This window comes from Theropithecus gelada, chromosome 1, assembly GCF_003255815.1.
Source record: "Theropithecus gelada isolate Dixy chromosome 1, Tgel_1.0, whole genome shotgun sequence".
Lineage (NCBI taxonomy): Eukaryota > Metazoa > Chordata > Mammalia > Primates > Cercopithecidae > Theropithecus > Theropithecus gelada.
Genome location: NC_037668.1, coordinates 30,564,574 through 30,583,992, shown reverse-complemented (window position 1 = coordinate 30,583,992; position 19,419 = coordinate 30,564,574). Strand labels below are relative to the sequence as shown.

The window sequence follows — 19,419 nt, the reverse complement described above, 5'->3', positions numbered from 1 at the left end:
TTTTTTTTTTTTTTTTTTTTTTTTTTGAGACAGGGTCTCCGTGTCACCCAGGCTGGAGTGCAGTGGCGCAATCTTGGCTCACTGCAACCTCCGCCTCCTGGGTTCAAGCAATTCTCCTGCTTCAGCCTCCTGAGTAGCTGGGATTACAGGTGCACACCACCACACCTGGTTAATTTTTGTATTTTTGTAGAAACAGGGTTTCACCATGTTGGTCAGGCTGGTCTCGAGCTCCTGACCTCAAGTGATCCACCCACCTTGGCCTCCCAAAGTGCTGGGATTACAGGTGTGAGCCACTGCTCCCGGCCCACTTTGTGGTGTACTTTGGTGAAACAGAATTCTTCGTTTAGCCAATTTAGTCCACCTGACCCTTTTTTTAATGGGTCATGCTTTTGGGGTTTGATTAGAGAAATTATTGTCCTACCCCAAAAAGGGTCAGGAGGACATTCCCTTATATTTTCCTGACCATAAAGTTTGGTGTTTTTTTTTTTTTTTTTTTTTTGAAACGGAGTCTTGCTTTGTTACCCAGGCTGGAGTGCGGTGGCGTAATCTCGGCTCACTGCAAGCTCCGCCTCCCGGGTTCATGCCATTCTCCTGCCTCAGCCTCCTGAGTAGCTGGGACTACAGGCACCCGCCACCGTGCCCAGCTAATTTTTTTTATTTTTAGTAGAGATGGGGTTTCACCGTGTTAGCCAGGATAGTCTCAATCTCCTGACCTCATGATCCGCCCGCCTCGGCCTCCCAAAGTGCTGGGATTACAGGTGTGAGCCACCCTGCCCGGCCAGCGTAAAGTTTTACACATTTAAGTTTCTCGTAAGAACAGGCCGCCTGGGTTCAAATCCTGACGCGGCTGCTGTGAAGCCCTGTCTTACCTTTGTGTGTCTCATGTGGTGATAACAGCACCTTCCCCAGAGGGCTATTGTGTGGATTCACCGCTGTGCAGAGGGCCTCAGACCCTCCAGCAGCAGAGTCAGGGCTGCGTCCGTGTTACTCGTTGTCGCCGTGTGTCTACTGATACGGGATCAGAATCCGGTTTTTCTTTTCCCCTGGCGTGGACAACTGCCTGGTATCATAGACTGAATAAGGCTTACTTCTTCAACAATTGGTGGTGCCTCCATTCTGCACACGCCAGACCTGTTTTGTTTTTTTTTTTTTTTTTGAGACAGTTTCACTCTGTCACCCAGACTGGGGTGCAGTGGTGCAATCTCAGCTCACTAAAGCCTCCGTCTCCCAGGTTCAAGCGATCCTTGTGCCTCAGCTCAGCCTCCCGAGTAGCTGGGACTACTGGCACCCGCCACCACGTCCAGCTAATTTTTCTATTTAGCAGGGTTTCGCCATGTTGGCCAGGCTGGTCTCAAACTCCTGACCTCAGGTGATCCGCCTGTCTCTGCCTCCCAAAGTGCTGGGATTACAGGCGTGAGCCACTGCGCCCAGCCAGCATATGCTAGGCCTGTTTCGAGGTCCTTATTCTTTTGCATTTGTTTCCTCGCCCAGCCCTGCACCGAGGTCTCAGACTGAACTAGAAGTCCCCCTGTCTTGGGAGGACAGCTGCCGCCCCTCCCCGCCCTGCCGTCTCCTCGCAGGATGTGTTTGTTCTACCCATCGTGTGTGCATAGTCTCCCTCTGTGATTGACACGTGCCTCATAGGGCTGGATCTATCTTGACACTACATAGCCTCTTGTTTCTAAGCTTTTTTTTTTTGAGACGGAGTCTCGCTCTGTCGCCCAGGCTGGAGTGCAATGGTGCGATCTCCGCTCACTGCAGCCTCCGCCTCCTGGGTTCAAGTGATTCTCCTGGCTCAGCCTCCTGAGTAGCTGGGACTACAGGTGCGCGCCATCACACTTGGCTAATTTTTTTGTAGTAGAGATGGGGTTTCACTGTGTTGGCCAGAATGATCTCGATGTCCTGACCTTGTGATCCACCACCTCAGCCTCCCAAAGTGCTGGGATTACAGGAGTGAGCCACCGCGCCCGGCCGTTTCTAAGCTTTTACTCAGTAGTTTTAGTGTCTCTTGGTGACACTGTTGTGATTGTGATTATTGTGATGGTTGCCACATGGTGGCTTCTCATTCCCTCACTCTGATGATCATGGATTGACTTTGTGCTGAAAGAAAGACTTCCCCTCCTTTGCCATTCATTCATCAGCATGGCCTTGTGGGCTGTTGTTTTACTGGGGGTTCTGATCCTTTACTGTGTTATTTACTCTGCCTTTCAAGCCCCCTGAGCCCTCCCTCAGCCAGCTCTGAGTTCATTCCTGGAACACAAACTTTCGGTGCAGCTAACCTGACAGCTCCTCTGGCATCTTTCCCACCACAGCCCAAGAATCAGTCATTTTTCAAAGAAGCCTTGTTGGCTTTAGTGGAGAATGATACATATTATTTTTGGTTTTGTTCTGTTGTGTTTTTTAGACGGAGTCTTGCTCTTTGGCCAGGCTGGAGTGCGGTGGTGCAGTCTTGGCTCACTGCAACCTCTGCCTCCTGGGTTCAAGCGATTCTCATGCCTCACCCTCCCAAGTGGCTGGCATTACAGTCACCCGCCATGACTAATTTTTTTTTTTCTTTTGAGATGGAGTCTCCGTCTGTCACCCAGGCTGGAGTACAGTGGCCCGATCTAGGCTCACTGCAACCTCTGCCTCCCAAGTTCAAGATATTCTCCTGCCTCAGCCTCCCAAGTAGCTGAGACTACAGGCGCCCGCCACCATGCCTGGTTAATTTTTTTTTTGTATTTTTAGTAGAGACTGGGTTTCACTATGTTGGCCAGGCTGGTCTTGAACTCCTGACCTTGTGATCTGCGCATCTCGGCCTCCCAAAGTGCTGGGATTACAGGAGTGAGCCACCGTGCCTGGCCTAATTTTTTGTATTTTTAGTAGAGACTAATTTTTTGTATTTTAGTAGAGACTAATTTTTTGTAGTTTTAGTAGAGACAGGGTTTCGCCATGTTGCCCAGGCTAGTCTAGCACTCCTGAGCTCAGGTAATCTGCCTGCCTCAGCCTCCCAAAGTGCTAGGATTACAGGCGTGAGCCACCGCGCCCAGCCCCTTTAGTGGAGAATGATATTTAGAAACCAAGGTTAGGGTGCTGGGGGCGCTGTCCATGTGTCGCTGTCTCTGGGCAGATGTGCTGTGTTCAGGTGTGTGCGTGCGTGCATGTCGCCTGTTCACCCATCTGTTACATCCCGTGCACCCTGGCCCGATAGCACCATCACAGGCAAACACCATGGGGGTCATTCCGTCCATCTTCCTTTCTTCTTTTTCTTTTTATTTATTTGTTTATTTATTTTTATTTTATTTTATTTTGTTTTTGAGACAGAGTCTTGCTCAGTCGCCCAGGCTGGAGTGCAGTGGCGCGATCTTGGCTCACTGCAAGCTCCGCCTCCCGGGTTCACGCCATTCTCCTGCCTCAGCCTCCTAAGTAGCTGGGACCACAGGCGCCCACGACCACGGCTGGCTGATTTTTTGCATTTTTTGGTAGAGACGGGGTTTCACCATGTTAGCCAGGATGGTCTCGATCTTCTGACCTCATGATCCACCCACCTCGGCCTCCCAAAGTGCTGGGATTACAGGAGTGAGTGCCTGGTCTTTTTATTTTTTTGAGACACAGTCTCTTGTTGCCCAGGCTGGAGTGTGGTGGCATTATCTCGGCTCACTGCAACCTCCATCTCCTGGGTTCAAGTGATTCTTTTGCCTCAGCCTCCCAAGTAGCTGGGATTACAGGTGCATGCCACTGCACCCAGCTAACTTCTATATTTTTAGTAGTGATGGGGTTTTGCCATGAACTCCTGACCTCAGCTGATCCACCTGCCTCGGCCTCCCAAAGTGCTGGGATTACAGGCATGAGTCACTGTGCCCAGCCTCTTCTTTTCATTTTTATTTTAATTTTTTCACTACAAGAAGGACTTCCTTTCCTATTTGCATCTCTCTTCACTTACAGTATGAAGTCTGTCTCCTGTCATCTACAAAATATTTATGTGTTTGCCCAATCCAGAATTCTAACCCATGACTCAGCAAGAAAAAGAAAAGAAAAAGGGGGCTGGGCGCGGTGTCTCACGCCTGTAAATCCCAGCACTTTGGGAGGCTGAGGCGGGCAGATCACGAGGTCAGGAGTTCGAGACCAGCCTGACCGATATGGTGAAACCCCCGTCTCTACTAAAAATACAAAAATTAGCTGGGCATGGTGGCTCACACCTATAATCCCAGCACTTGGGGAGACCAAGGCGGGCGGATCACCTGAGGTTGGGAGTTTGAGACCAGCCTGGCCAACATTGAGAAAACCTGTCTCTACTAAAAATACAAAATCAGTGGGTCATTCCTGTAATCCCAGCTACCCGGGAGGCTGAGGCAAGAGAATTGCTTGAACCTGGCAGGCAGAGGTTGTGGTGAGCCAAGATCGTGCCATTGCATTCCAGCCTGGGCAACAGGAGTGAAACTCCATCTAAAAGGTAAAATAAGTACAAAAACTAGCTGGGTGTGTTGGTGGGTGCCTGTAATCCCAGCTACTCAGGAGGCTGAGGCAGGAGAATCGCTTGAACCTGGGAGGTGGAGGTTGCAGTGAGCTGAGATGATGCCACTGCACTCCAGCCTGGGCGACACAGCAAGACTCCATCTCGAAAAATAGAAAAGGGAAAATCGTGCTTAAAGCTTAGTATTTGTTTGGAGCTCCTTGTGTGTCTGGATCTCAGTGTGTGTCTGGATTTCAGTGCGTGTCTGGAGCTCCTTGTGTGTCTGGAGCCCTTGTGTCCGTCACCTGTGCACCTGCATCCAGCGTACGTGCACCCGAGTTCCCATGGCTTGTTCTGCTTCTCCCCTCAGTGATTGTGTCGTTCATTTGATCTGTGGTGTGGTTCATGCATTTGAGTTCGTATTCCATTTCAGAGACCCTTTTCCCCTACCCTTGTTGATCTAATTATTTTTGCTTTTTATGCAAGTGACATATTTTCATGGTTCCAGAAGTCAGACCTGGAGCCGCCTGCCTCACTCCACTCCACTCCCGCCTACCCCGTCACTGAAGAGTCTCCTTATTCTTGGGTGTATCTTTCCTGTATTTTTTTTTTTTTTTTTTTTGAGACAGGATCTCACTGTGTTGCCCATGCTGGAGTGCAGTGGTGAGATCACAGTCACTGCAGGCTCATCCTCCCAGACTCAAGTGGTCCCCCCACCTCAGCTGGGACCACAGGCCTCAGCTGGGACCACAGGTGCATACCACCAGGCCCAGGCCTAATTTTTGTACTTTTTTGGTAGAGATGAGGTTTCATCATATTACCCAGGCTGGTATTGAACTCCTGGGCTCAAGCGATCCTCCTCCCTCAGTCTCCCAAAGTGCTAGGATTACAAGCATGAAACAACACCCCCGGGCAAAAAATGTTCCAACTTGTTTTTTTTTTTGAGATGGAGTTTTTGCTCTTGTCGCCCAGGCTAGAGTGCAGTGGCGTGATCTCGGCTCACTGCAACCTCCACCTCCCAGGTTCAAGCGATTCTCCTGCCTCAGCCTCCCGAATAACTGGGACTACAGGCATGCGCCTCCATGCCTGGCTAATTTTGTATTTTTAGTAGGAGATGGGCTTCACCATGTTGGTCAGGCTGGTCTTGAACTCATGACCTCAGGTGATCTGCCCTCCTCGGCCTCCCAAAGTGCTGGGATTACAGGCGTGAGCCACAGCGCCCGGCCAAAATTTTCCAACTTTTTATTTTGAGAAACTTTTTAGACTTACAGCAGAGCTGCAGAAGTTCACCCATGTGCCCTTCTGTCCGCTTGCCCTGACAGTAAGACCCTCGGGAACCTCAGTTCCACTCGCTGGCGTCACGTGGCCCTGGCGACTCATCCCCGGGCTGTGTGTTCAGCTTGGGCCAATCTCCTGCACCCATCACCTCTCTGTGGCATGAGCCGCCCAGGATCCCATGTGGCATCCTGCTGTCCTGGGCCTTGGGCTCCACAAGTCCTTGTCTTTCGTGGCCTGCAGATTTTTGGGTTTGCTTGACGTTTCTCACGGTTAGATGTGCGGTTACATCTTTGGGGCAAGAAAACCTTGGTGGTGACAGAGCCTTCTCCCGGCGTCAGGTCAGGGAGAGCAGGAAGTTGCTGTGTCTCCTGTCTGGTGACTCGCTGACTGGCCCTGGTGAAGGCAGCGTCCGCCAGTTTCTCCACAGTGAAGTTATGCCTCCTCCTTTGTCATCGGCAGACGTCTTGTGGGGAACTCACTGGAGAGGACGCATGTCCCTCCCCGAGTTTCATGGCAGGTCCTGTTTCCTCTTTCGACATCCTTTGGTTTCATCCGTTCCCCAGGGCTGACCCTGTTTGGTCTCGTCCATGCCTGCGGGGCTCTTCCTGCCCGTTCTGGGACTTGTCTACCTGACGTGTTCCTTCTGTCTGAGAGCCTCTGGCCTGGGGCTGGCGGCCTCCTGGGAGCTTCCAGGCCACTGCGCCTCCGCCACTGCCACCACTCAGCCTGGCAACCTTTGACCTTCGACCTTCGTCATTGATCATCTGTAAACATTCTCAGGCCTGACTTGTACAAGGTTTTGTCCAGAGAGGACTTGTTTCTCTGCCCACAGCTGGGTCCCCTGCAGGCCCCCAGATCAGCCTGGCCACCCCAGGCTCCCCTCTCTTCCTGTTGGGGGGGGTGGTCCTGGGAGCCCCTCTCCGTCTCAAGAGCACCAAGACCCCTTTGCAGCCGCTGCCGTCCAGGGTCCGGTTGTTGAGTTGGGGCTTCTGTGGAGCCGCTCGCCTGCCCCCACCGTGAGGCAGGAGGCCCTGGTGAGGTTTCACTTCCACTGTCCTGTTCTTTTTTTTTTTTTTTTTGAGATGGAGTTTTGCTCTTGTCACCCAGGCTGGAGTGCAGTGGTGTGATCTCTGTTCACTGCAACCTCCACCTCCCAGGTTTAAGCAATTCTGCCTCAGTCTCCCGAGTAGCTGGGATTACAGGCTAATTTTGTATTTTTTTAGTAGAAACAGCGTTTCTTCGTGTTGGTCAGGCTGGTCTTGAACTCCCGACCTCAGGTGATCCCCCTGCATTGGGCTCCCAAAGTGCTGGGATTACAGGCGGGAGCCACTACACCCGGCTGGCCATCCTGTTCCTAATTTACAAGGCCCACTTGGGTTGCAGCCAGTCCCCACTTACCGTGGTCTGAGTTGTGATTTTCTGACTTTGTGACGGTGGAAAAGCCAAATGCCTTCAGCAGAAACGCTGCCCTGAGCTCACAGCCGTCCTGTCTCTCACTTCCGGTGGGGTTGTCTGAATTTCATCAGCTGCTCAGCACGCTCCGCGTTAGGCGGCTTAGCCCAGGTGTCACTGATGTGGGTGTCAGCACATGGAGGTGGGTGAGGCACGTTCAGTGCCAGAGGACGGGCTGGGGCTGTCTGTGGAGACGTCAGTGGCCTTGAAAAGATGGTGCGCCGGGGCAGGCGTCTCACGGCGGCCGAGTGTGTGCCCTGCGGCCCACGCATCTCCTGGGCTGTGCTCCAGACGTGCGTGGACAGCGAGTGATCCTCCCTCCTCAGCCTCCCAGAGTCTGGGGTTCCAGGCGTGGGCCACTGGCCCTGGCCAGACGTGAAGGTTTGACTGAAACAGGCACCTGCACCTGGAGGACTCCGAGACCCGGTTTCCGACCACGATGTTTTGCACTTGTGCTCGGATACGAAATGTGTTTGGTCTTTGTTCCTGGTTCCTGGCACAGAAGCTCCTCGAAGCCTTGGAATTTGCTGAGTGACAGGAGTGTTTCAGATCACACCTGAGCTTATGCTGATGAGGCGGGGGGTTGGCCCCGGGAGAACGGGGTTCAGGGGGACTGGTCGCCAGAAGACCAGGTGACCCCAGGATTGGAGGCTGGGAGCTTTCAGCCCCACCTGCCAACCTCAGGGACGCAGCGAGCGAGGGTGGAGCGCAAACACTGTAAAAACCCGTGAATGAGAGATGAAACAGTGAGATGGTCTTTGGATTGCAGTATGCGAGGCGGCGCTGGGGGAAGGGGGTGGTGCCCAGAGAGGGCCTGAAACCCAGCGCCTGCCCAGGCCTTGCCTTCATGTCTCTACGTCCAGCTGCTCCTCTGTTTTGTTGGCAGTAACATAAGTGCTTTCTGGAGTTCTGGGCAGTCCTGTCAAACTAACTGATCCCGAGGAGGGTGTCCTGGGAACCCTGATTTGTTTATTTATTTATTTTTTTTTTTTTTTTGAGACAGAGTCTCGCTTTGTCGCCCAGGCTGGAGTGCAGTGGCGTGATCTCGACTCACTGCAAGCTCCGCCTCCCGGGTTCCCGCCATTCTCCTGCCTCAGCCTCCAAGTAGCTGGAACCACAGGTGCGCACCACCACGCCCGGCTAATTTTTTGTATTTTTTTAGTAGAGATGGGGTTTCACCGTGTTAGCCAGGATGGTGTCGATCTCCTGCCCTCGTGATCCGCCCGCCTCAGCCTCCCAAAGTGCTGGGATTACAGGCATGAGCCACCGCGCCCATCCAGGGAACCCTGATTTATAGCCATGGGTCAGAAGCACGGCCCCAGCCTGGCATCTGAGGAGGGGGCAGTCTTGTGGGATCCCGCCCTTGCCGCGGGGGACCTGGCGCTCGCTCCAGGTGGAGGGCTTCGGGAAGGAATTGAACCAGAGGACACACAGCTGGTGTCTGGAGAATTGTTCAATGTGGGAAAAACCCACATCTCCTGTGGGAAGTGTTGTGTGGGAGTGCAGAGAAACCGCGTGCCTCACAGGACTTTATTTGTTTATTTATTTGTTTGTTTTTGGACACAGAGTCTCACTCTATCCCCCAGGCTGGAGTGCAGTGTCTCGATATGTGCTCACTGCAATCTCCGCCTCCCGGGTTCAAGCGATTCTCCTGCCTCAACCTCTGAGTAGCTGGGATTATGGGCGCCCACAAACACACCCGGCTAATTTTTGTATTTTTAGTAGAGACAGGGTTTCACCATGTTGGCCAGGCTGGTCTCGAACTCCTGACCTCAAGTGATCACCTGCCTCCAAAGTGCTGGGATGACAGGCGTGAGCCACTGTGGTCGGCCATTCACAGCAGTTTAAACGGAATTCTTTTCCTCCGTGTAAATCTTTTTTTTTTTTGAGACAGAGTCTAGCTCTGTCACCCAGGCTGGAGTGCAGTGGCGCAATCTCAGCTCACTGCAACCTCCGCCTCCCGGGTTCACGCGATGCTCCTGCCTCAGCCTCCCGAGTAACTAAGATTACAGGTGCCCGCCACCACGCCCAGCTAATTGTTGTAATTTTAGTAGAGATGGGCTTTCACTGTTGGCCAGACTGGTCTCGAACTCCTGGTGTCATGATCTGCCTGCCTTGGCCTCCCAAAGTGCTGGGATTACAGGTGTGAGCCACCGGCCCGGCCTTCCCCGTTAAACCTTGAACTCTCAGAACTGCTTAGGAAGGACCCTGGGCTGTGAACTCTCACAACTACTTAGGAAGGACCCCGGACCCGCGGCTGCTCAGCTGGGTTCCAATACCCGAAGATACTGTTGCTTTCCCCTGGGCCCCGTCCCCAAGATGAGAGAACCAAGTGTCTTTCATTCTCAGGCACTTTCATGTTTTTACTTCGACACGTGGTGCTTCCTGCACAGCCAGCAGCGTGTGGTGGAGCCGAGTTGTGCGTTTCTGTCTGTGATTTGTCCCTCAGGCTCCCCCCCTGCTCTAGTGGGTTTGGGTTTGGGGTCCGCCCCTGGGACTGAGCCCCTCATTTCCTTTTTTTTTTTTTTTTTTTGAGACGGAGTCTTGCTCTATCGCCCAGGCTGGAGTGCAGTGGCTGGATCTCAGCTCACTGCAAGTTCCTCCTCTTGGGTCATGTCATTCTCCTGCCTCGGCCTCCCGAATAGCTGGGACTACAGGCGCCCATCACCACGCCCGGCTAGTTTTTTGTGTTTTTTTAGTAGAGACGGGGTTTCACCACGTTAGCCAGGATAGTCTCAATCTCCTGACCTCGTGATCTGCCCATCTCGGCCTCCCAAAGTGCTGGGATTACAGGCTTGAGCCACCGCGCCCGGCCGAGCCCCTCATTTCCATCGTAGCTTCAGCTCCGTCAATGTGGTGTTTGTTTCTACTGTTGACAGGCACTTAGGTTGGAATTCTTTTGGTGTTTGCTTTGTCTTGTTTTGCTGCTAACAAAAAATGCTGCATTAAACACCCACCTCCAAGACGTCTATAAGAAGGTGTGAAGAGCCCACCATTTTCCCGGGACCACTTGGCCCTCTGTGACCCAAGTCAGCCTCGGTGAAGTGGTTTATTAATTTTCTCGTTTTTCGTTGCTCCCTGTCACCTGCAAGACCTTTGAAAGGTTGCACCCAGCCAGGCATGGTGGCTCATGTCTGTAATCCCAGTTCTATGGGAGGCTGAGGCGGGCGGATCACATGAGGTCAGGAGTTTGAGACCAACCTGGGCAACATGGTGAAACCCTGTCTCTTCTAAAAGTACAACAATTAGCCAGGCTTGGTGGCGCGTGCCTGTAATTCCAGCTGCTCGAGAGGCTGAGGCATGAGAATCCCTTGAATCCAAGAGGTGGTGACTGCAGTGAGCTGAGACTGTGCCACTGCACTCCAGCCTGGGTGACAGAGTAAGACTCTCTCAAAAAAAAAAAAGAAAAGAAAGAAATGTCTTACTAGACAGTTTCAGGCTGGAATCTGTTTGCATTTGCACCATCCGGCATTTCCAGCCTGGGAAGAGTCAGTGACAGGAACGAACCGTGGGTGCCTCTGTGGGGGTGGCTCCCAGCGGCTCCCGCCTGGTTGCCCTTGAGTTGGCTGAGGAGCTGAGAACTTGGACTTCAGGATTCTCTGACTTCACTGGTCTGACGTGGAGCTCCCAGTGTTTGAATAAGAAGTGGCTGGGTGTGGTGGCTCACGCCTGTAATCCCAGCACTTTGGGAGGCCGAGGCAGGTGGATCACTTGAGGTCACGAGTTCAAGACCAGCCTGGCAACATGGCGAAACCCCGTGTCTACTAAAAGTACAAAAATTAGCCAGGTGTGGTGGCAGGCGTCTGTAATCCCAGCTACTTGGGAGGCTGAGGCAGGAGAATCGCTTGAACCTGGGAGGTGGAGGTGCAGTGAGCCAAGATTGTGCCACTGCACTCCAGCCTGGGCAACAGATCGAGATTCCGTCTCAAAAAACAAAAGAAAAAAATGGCAGCCAGCCTCAGCCGTTTGCGCAGGGACAGGTGTTTATGTGGGAGGAAGATTAGATATTAGATCTTGCCTCCTCCTGCGGCCTTGGAGCTATGGGGACAGGGACGCTGGGGGTGAGGACGGTTCACGGTAGTAAAGTCCTATGAGAGTGAGAGGGGAGTGGAGGCCCCAGGACCATGTGGGTGCAACAGCAGGGACGGGACAGTCACCCAGACCGAGCCGGGGCAGGGCTGTGGGAGCACAGGTCAGTGTGACGTTGGCTGGGGCTCAGCATGCGTGACCCAGGGCTGGGCAGTTCCACTCCTGCACGTAGACACAGACAAGGATGCTCCTAGTAGCCCTACCCAAGTGCTTCTTGCCAGAATGGGTCCATTTGTCCACTGGGCTGCTGTGCAGCGATCGGACGCAGAACCTCGTCCTGGCTGCACGGACAGGCCTTTGTTTGCAGTCGGCTTCTTGGTTAAGCTCTTTTAATTTTTTTAAACTTTTTTTTAATTAGAGGCAGGGTCTTGCTGTGTTGCCCAGCCTGGAGTTCAGTGGCACAATCACTGCAGCCTTGACCTCTCCTGCTCAAACAGTCCTCCCACCCCAGCCTCCTAGTTAGGACTACAAGCACCACCGTGCCCGGCTACTTTAAAAAAAATTCTTTTTATTTTTTTGAGATGGAATTTTGCTCTTGTTGCCCAGACTGGAGTGCAATGGCGTGATCTCGGCTCACCGCAAACCTCTGCCTCCCGAGTTCAAGTGATTCTCCTGTCACAGCCTCCCGAGTAGCTGGGATTACAGGCGCCTGCCACCATGCCCAGCTAATTTTGTATTTTTAGTAGAAACAGGGTTTCTCCACGTTGGTCAAGGTGGTCTTGAACTCCTGACCTTGTGATCCACCCGCTGCAGCCTCCCAAAGTGCTGGGATTACACTCGTGAGCCGCTGTACCCAGCATTTTTTTTTTGGGAGATGGAGTCTCGCTCTTTCACCCAGGCTGGAGTACAATGGTGCAATCTCGGCTCACTGCAAGCTCTGCCTCCCAGGTTCAAGCGATTCTGTCCCCGCCTCCCGAGTAGCTGGGATTACAGGTGCCAGCCACCAGGCCCGGCTAATTTTTTTTGTATTTTTAGTAGAGACGGGGTTTTGCTGTGTTGGCCAGGCTGGTCACAAACTCCTGAGCTCAGGCGATCCGCCCGCCTTGGCTGCCCAAAGTGCTGGGATTCCAGGTGTGAGCCACTGCTGCTGGCCCAGAATCTTAAGTTCTTGATGTACAGAGAACGGCAGCATCATTGAAGTGTGATTTCTGTTTTTTTGTCTCCACTAATTGTGAGCAAACATTAGAGTGGGGACTGGGCTGCTTGTGCGGGTCCCACGGGCTTCTTGGGAGCCCAGTGTCAGCAGAGAAGGGGAACGGGGGCCCTCACTGTGGGGAGCAGTTTTGCCTGGAGTGCTGTGAGTTTCTCAGATGGAAACTAAGTGGACAGACTGTTCTGGCAAGAGAGGGATGCGCAGCCGCGTGTGGGCTGGGAAATGCTTGCCTTTGGAATTCCAGGTTTGCCTTGATGTCAGGTGGGCCATGACGGGCATCGTCTGCCCACGCCCGGAGCCCGGCGTCCTGCTCGTTGTTCCTGGGGGTGGGTTCTTGAGCGTTAGCTCCTTGCCGTGTAAATGAATTTGGTTTTAGAAACTCGCTGGTGGTGGCAGAGTCTGCGTAGCAGGTGCTGTGACAGCGTCCCCAGTCGAGGTGGGAGGGAGAGGGCAAGGGCCATGAGGCCCAGTGAGGTGGGGAGTGAGATCCCGGCCTGCTGTGCAGAGCCCTGTCCCCGCGCTCTGTCCTTTTGTTCTGCCGCACCCTTTGTTCTTGGATTTTCACCTCAGGAAAGCCAGGTAGCTGCTCCACCCCCAGCCCGGGCCCATCAGTCCGGGAAAAGGGCACAAAGTCTCCTAGCTCCCTGGCTCAGGGCCCAGCCAGTCCTAGCTCCAGGGAGGCTGCAGCCCACAGAGATTTAGCTCCCAGCTCATTGTCACCCCAAGCTAAGCCGCGGACCATGCTGCTGAGCAGGAAGAAGGGAATGGTGTCTCTGTGGAGATCCGGCACTGTCAGTGGCCTGAGGAGTGGACGCAGTCGCCTTTTGCTATTCTGAGGCTGTGGGAATTGGTGGAGGGGCTGGCCTCGTCCCCACTGAGGCCTGGGGTGCCCTTGGAGGCAGCTGTCCTGGTGCACCGAGGGGTCAGGGCACACATGGGTGGCCTGGGAGCGTCCGGGTGGCACTGAGCTAGTGTGATGGGCAGATGGGGAGCTCTGGGTGCACAGACACACAGAGCAGGGGTAGGAGAGGAGAGAGGGGACGGCGGCAGAGGCCACAACACACAGAGCAGGGGGAGGGGAGGAGAGAGGAGACGGCGGCAGAGGCCCTGGCGTTGCCCCCACTGGGGAGAGGGCAGGACCACCTGTTCCCGGGTGTGGAGAGGCCGAGTTTCAGGCACCTCTGAGCACTGCTGGGCAGGTGAGCTGGGGGAAAGGCTGGCCTGAGCACCTGGGGGAAGTCTCGGTGGGGGAGGGGCGGAGTGCGTCCTTCAGTGTGAACATAGAATATATATACAGACAGCCTGCACGCAAGTGCATAAGCATAAACCTAGAAGGAGGTCGTGGGTGAGGTGGGAACCCCAGTTTCCCGGGGGAGAAGTGAGAGGAGGAGGGGTCCTGGGTCGGGCAGCGCGGCCGGCACCACACGCTCCCAGAGCGCCGCATTGGTGAGACAGGATGGGTGCCCCTTCAGATGCACAGCCACCCACCGAAGTAGGAAGAGAAACCCAAGTGTGAGAAACAGGAAATCAGGGCTGCCTGAGCGCTGGGGCTGAGACCTGGGGGAGGTGGGGTCTCGGTGCTGCGGAGTCACGGTGGCACCTGCGCAAAGCCCGAGCTGAGGGGTTGATTCCCACTGGCCCTTGGAAGGAAACAGGCTGTTCTGACCTTCCCGGAGGTTGTGGGAAGGGAGGGGTGTCTCGCCTGAAAAGCCACAGTCACCTGAGCGTGAGGTGGGGGTAAGTGTGGCTTTGTACCACGGGGTCTGTCTAGAGAGTAGCATGGAATTAGTCCTGGGGCACCTGGCGGCGGCAGCCACAAAGCCCATCAAGAAGGTGCAGCTGCCAACCAGGGCGTGAAGGACCCACAGCCCCAGGTCTGCCAGGAAGGTCAAGTGTGCCTGAAGACTGTCTCCCAAGAGCAAGGATCTGCCAACACGTGCAGAGAAAAATGGGATTCAATTGCTAAAACTCTCTGGACAGTGAACGATTGCATTTTCTTTTTTTTTTCTTAAGACAGTCTCACCCTGTTGCTGAGGCTGGCGTGCAGTGGCACCGTGTCGACTCACCGCAACCTCTGTCTCCTGGGTTCAGGCAGTTCTCCTGCCTCAGCCTCCTGAGTAGCTGGGATTACAGGTGCCCGCCACCATGCCCGGCTAATTTTTTTTTTTTTTTTTTTTTTACATGGAGTCTTTCTCTTGTCACCCAAGCTGGAGTATAATGGTGCGATCTCGGCTCACCAAAACCTCCACCTCCTGGGTCCAAGCTATTCTCCTGCCTCAGCCTCCCAAGTAGCTGGGACTACAGGCACCCGCCACCATGCCCAGCTAATTTCTTTTTGTATTTTTAGTAGAGACGGGGTTTCACTGTGTTAGCCAGGATGGCTATGATCTCTTGACCTTGTGATCCGCCCGCCTCGGCCTCCCAAAGGGCTGGGATTACAGGGGTGAGCCACCGCACCCGGCCCCGCCTGGCTAGTTTTTATATTTTTAGTAGAGACGGGGTTTCACTGTGTTGGCCAGGCTGGTCTTGAACTCCTGACCTCAGGTGATCCACCTGCCTCGGCCTCCCAAAGTGCTGGGATTACAGGTGTGAGCCACCGTGCCTGGTCCAATTGCATTTTCAGAGTAATTTTAAATTGGTGGTTGAAACCTTTGAGAACAGTGAACGTTCAAAACGGGTAATATGTTTCCCTTTCTTACCGTTTTAGCGTCTGCTTCTGCGCTTTGCCTGGGAGAGGCCCTGGTGGCCTCGTTCCTGGCGCCTGGAGTCCCTGCTGCGGCCCCACCCCCAGGCGGTCCCGGTGACCCATGCTGCCCAGCCTGGAGGTAAAATCGTTCCTGGCGGTGGCTTCGGCATGTCGTCCTCGGTGAAAACCCCGGCGCTGGAAGAGCTCGCTCCTGGCTCTGAGGAGAAGCCTAAAGGCAAGTCGCCTCTCAGCTGGGGCTCTCTGTTTGGTCACCGAAGTGAGAAGATTGTTTTTGCCAAGAGTGACAGTGGCGTAGATGAGAACGTACTGACTGTCACCATCACGGAGACCACGGTCATCGAGTCAGACTTGGGTGTGTGGAGTTCACGGGCACTGCTCTACCTCACGCTGTGGTTCTTCTTCAGCTTCTGCACACTCTTCCTCAACAAGTACATCCTGTCCCTGCTGGAAGGCGAGCCCAGCATGCTAGGTAGGCGGCGGCTCGCGCGGGGTGGAGACCAGCTGCCCGGGAGGGTGTGGGGAGCCCGGGTCAGGATGGGAACCCGGGGTGGAGCCCGCTGCAGGTGCGGGGTCAGGATGGGAGCCCGGGTCAGGATGGGAACCCGGGGTGGAGCCCGCTGCAGGTGCGGGGTCAGGATGGGAGCCCGGGTCAGGATGGGAACCCGGGGTGGAGCCCGCTGCAGGTGCGGGAGGGGTGATTCTCCCTCTTGGCTTTGGCCCCCTCCCTCCCGCAGGCGCGGTGCAGATGCTGTCCACCACGGTTATCGGGTGTGTGAAAACCCTCGTTCCTTGCTGTTTATATCAGCACAAGGCCCGGCTTTCCTACCCACCCAACTTCCTTATGACGATGCTGTTTGTGGGTCTGATGAGGTAAAGAATCTCACGCTTTGGTTGAGTCTCTTTTTCTTTAAATGTAAAGTCCCTGTCTTGTTACTAGAGCGGGGACTCTGCTGGCTGGTGAGTTTTCAGTGCAGAGTTTATAAAAGCGTCAGGGCCGTCCAGATTTTAGGACACCAGGTGAATGTGAATTCGTGGCTCTCACTGCCTCTTGCGCAGTCAGCTTCTCTCCAGGCTGGTGGTCACAGGACAAGGTGCCTCCTTGTCTCTGGGGCATTTTCAAAGGGTGGCGGATGTCACTTCACGTTGGGCGCAGTGCCATTTCCTGGGGGCTCGACCTAAAGCGTCGCAGAAGCAGGTCCAGGCACCACGTTGGTGATGAGGAGGTAGGGAGAGGGGCTGACGTGCCCATTGACCGAGCAGGCCCCTTGGAGAGAGCCTGCCCAGTGGCTGCAGGCGGACAGACTTGTTCTCAGGTAATGGTGCTTTTTGCTAATTTTTAGGTTTGCAACTGTGGTTTTGGGTTTGGTCAGCCTGAAAAATGTGGCGGTTTCGTTTGCTGAGACGGTGAAGAGCTCCGCCCCCATCTTCACAGTGATCATGTCTCGGATGATTCTAGGGGAGTACACAGGTGAGGCCCCTGGGCCCCACCATCCCAGGCCTTCATCCGTAGTGCCTGTCTTTGCCACCTCCCATGGGGCTCTGCCGAGAGGACCACTCGGAGCGGGGCCCACACTGGCAGTGCCTTCACTTCTCTCCTGAAACATTTTCCCCACGGTCCCATGTGCGGGGGTGTCTTGGAGCCTGGTGTCTGCCAGGTCTTCTCACACTGGCATGCGGAGGTCAGGGCAGGGTTGTACCTCATGGCCCTAACTGGGTGGGGAGACAGTTGGGGACTGGGCAGATTCCTGGCAAGCAAGATTACTGCAGGTGCCAATCACTGACTCGAAGAGGATGGGTGGGGGCCGCCTTCGGCCAGCATCACACAGGTGGCTGTGGCTCCTGGTGTATGGGCCAGCCTGTGCCAGCACCCTACAGCCTCCCCAGCGCCCGCCACCACAGGCCTCTCCTGGGCCCCAGCCCCTGACCTCAGCTGCAACCCAGGCTCTTGCCTCTCCCACCTCTTAATGACTCACAGGCGATTTCCAGCGACATGTAGGCTCCATGTCGCATACCCAGTGTGGCTGCATGAAAACAAGCGAGGGACAGAGGCACCCACAGAGCGTGGCGTCTTGCACGGAGTGGGGGGGGGGGGTATGTACACACGTGTTCGCCTGTTTAAGAAACGACAAGATGGCCGGGCGCGGTGGCTCAAGCCTGTAATCCCAGCACTTTGGGAGGCCGAGACGGGCGGATCACGAGGTCAGGAGATCGAGACCATCCTGGCGAACACAGTGAAACCCCGTCTCTACTAAGAAATACAAAAACTAGCCGGGTGAGATGGCGGGCGCCTGTAGTCCCAGCTACTCGGGAGGCTGAGGCCGGAGAATGGCGTGAACCCGGGAGGCAGAGCCTGCAGTGAGCTGAGATCCCGCCACTGCACTCCAGCCTGGGCTACAGAGCGAGACTCCGTCTCAAAAAAAAAAAAAAAAAAAAGAAACGACAAGATCTTAAGGCCAAGGCAAATGTCTGTCTGCCTTTGGGGACGGGAGGAGGCCGAGGGTCCAAGGCGGGGTTGGGCTTGCCCCACGTGCACGTGAGACCCGCACACACGTTTAGGTGATTATAACAAAATCAAAGCTTAAAAGTCAACTGCTTCTTTGTTTTTGTTTTTTTGTTGTTGTTGTTTTTTTGAGGCAGGGTCTTGCTTTGTCGCCAAGCTGGAGTGCAGTGATGAGATCACGACTCACTGCAACCTCTGCCTCCCGCTTAGGCGATCCTCCCACCTCAGCCTGTTGGGTAGCTGGGACCTCAGACATGTGCCACCATGCCCGGCTAAGTTCTGTATTTTGTGTGTGTGTGTTTTAAACTGTGAATGTACGTTAGTCATTTTTCTTACAATTGAAACTTGAAACTCTGGGGATTCAGAATTAACAGCCTTGCCTGTGAGCTTCTTCTCGACACCAGAAAAAGTTCTGACCTTGCGTTTCACATTGTTCTGCTGGGCTTTGTCCGAATGAACCCTTGTGAGCTGCTGCTGTCATTTTCATGAGGATTCTCTTGTCCACAATTTCACCTGGGAAGACCGAGTCCTCAAGGATTGTGACGTACGCAACTGTCAGACCGTGGATCCTGGGACACCTTTGCTTATTTTTTGTACACCTTTTTTGAGTTGGTTTAGACAGAATTCTCCTCTAAGCAATAGACAGCATACTTCCCAGTGAGCTTTTTCTTCAATTCATGTACTAGCCAGACTTGGATTTTCTGGAATGATTTCAGTGGCAGAACAGGAACAAAAACTATAACTTCCTTTTTTTCTTTTTTTTTTCTTTTTTTTTTTTGAGACGGAGTCTCGCTCTGTCGCCCAGGCTGGAGTGTAGTGGCACGATCTCGGCTCACTGCAAGCTCCGCCTCCCAGGTTCTCGCCATTCTCCTGCCTCAGCTTCCTGAGTAGCTAGGACTACAGGTGCCCGCCACCTCGCCTGGCTAATTTTTTGTATTTTTAGTAGAGATGGGGTTTCACTGTATTAGCCAGGATGGTCTCCATCTCCTGACCTCGTGATCCACCCACCTCGGCCTCCCAAAGTGCTGGGATTACAGGTGTTAGCCACTGTGCCCGGCCCTTTTTTTTTTCTTTTTTTGAGATGGATGTTTCCTCTGTCGTCCAGGCTGGAGTGCAGTGGCGCGATCTCGGCTCACTGCACCCTCCGCCTCCTGGGTTCAAGCGATTCTCCTGCTTCAGCCTCCCGTGTAGCTGGGATTCAGGAGACTGCCACCACACCCAGCTAATTTTTGCATATTTAATAGAGATGGGGTTTCACCGTGTTGGCCACGCTGGTCTCGAACTCCTGCCCTCGTGATCTGATCTCCCACAGTGCTGGGGTTCCAGGCATCAGCCGCTGCGCCTGGCCTGTGATAACTTTCTGACCACCAGCGACCTCCGTTTCCCTCGCTGCCGTGGTGATCAGCTCCCTGAGCTGAGCCCTGACGTCCGAGTTCATTTCCAGCTCCCGAAGAACTGAGAAGCCAAGAACAGCAGGGCCAACCCTCAGCGCATGTCTGAGCACCCCCGGCCTCATATGTGTGTGTTTTATAGAGATGGGATCTCGCTATGTTGCCCAAGCTGGTCTTGAACTCCTTGCCTCACGTGATCCTCCTGCCTCGGCCTCCTAAAGTCCTGGGATTATAGGAGTCAGCCGCTGCGTCCGACTTTAAAAAGCAATCCTGAAAATCATGAACAAAATGACACAGGGCAACCTTGTTGCCCATCAAACCATGCAGAAAGGAGCTGTTTATTTCCAGCAAGTTTAAAACGTCGATTTGACCTCCAGCCATGGTAGATGAGATATTAGAAAACCAACTCTCTTGCAG

The 19,419-nt window shown here is 54.1% G+C and overlaps 1 protein-coding gene across 1 annotated transcript in view; it reads left to right on the top strand.

Moving 5' to 3' along the window:
* Positions 1-19,419, top strand: part of SLC35E2B (solute carrier family 35 member E2B) — a 37,303-nt gene that overhangs the window by 2,937 nt on the left and 14,947 nt on the right. Inside the window, exons 2-4 of the mRNA XM_025386638.1 lie at positions 15,112-15,580; positions 15,846-15,981; positions 16,452-16,579. Coding sequence (XP_025242423.1) covers positions 15,259-15,580; positions 15,846-15,981; positions 16,452-16,579 — 586 coding nt within the window. The 5' untranslated portion in view covers positions 15,112-15,258. The remainder of the gene's footprint in view (positions 1-15,111; positions 15,581-15,845; positions 15,982-16,451; positions 16,580-19,419) is intronic.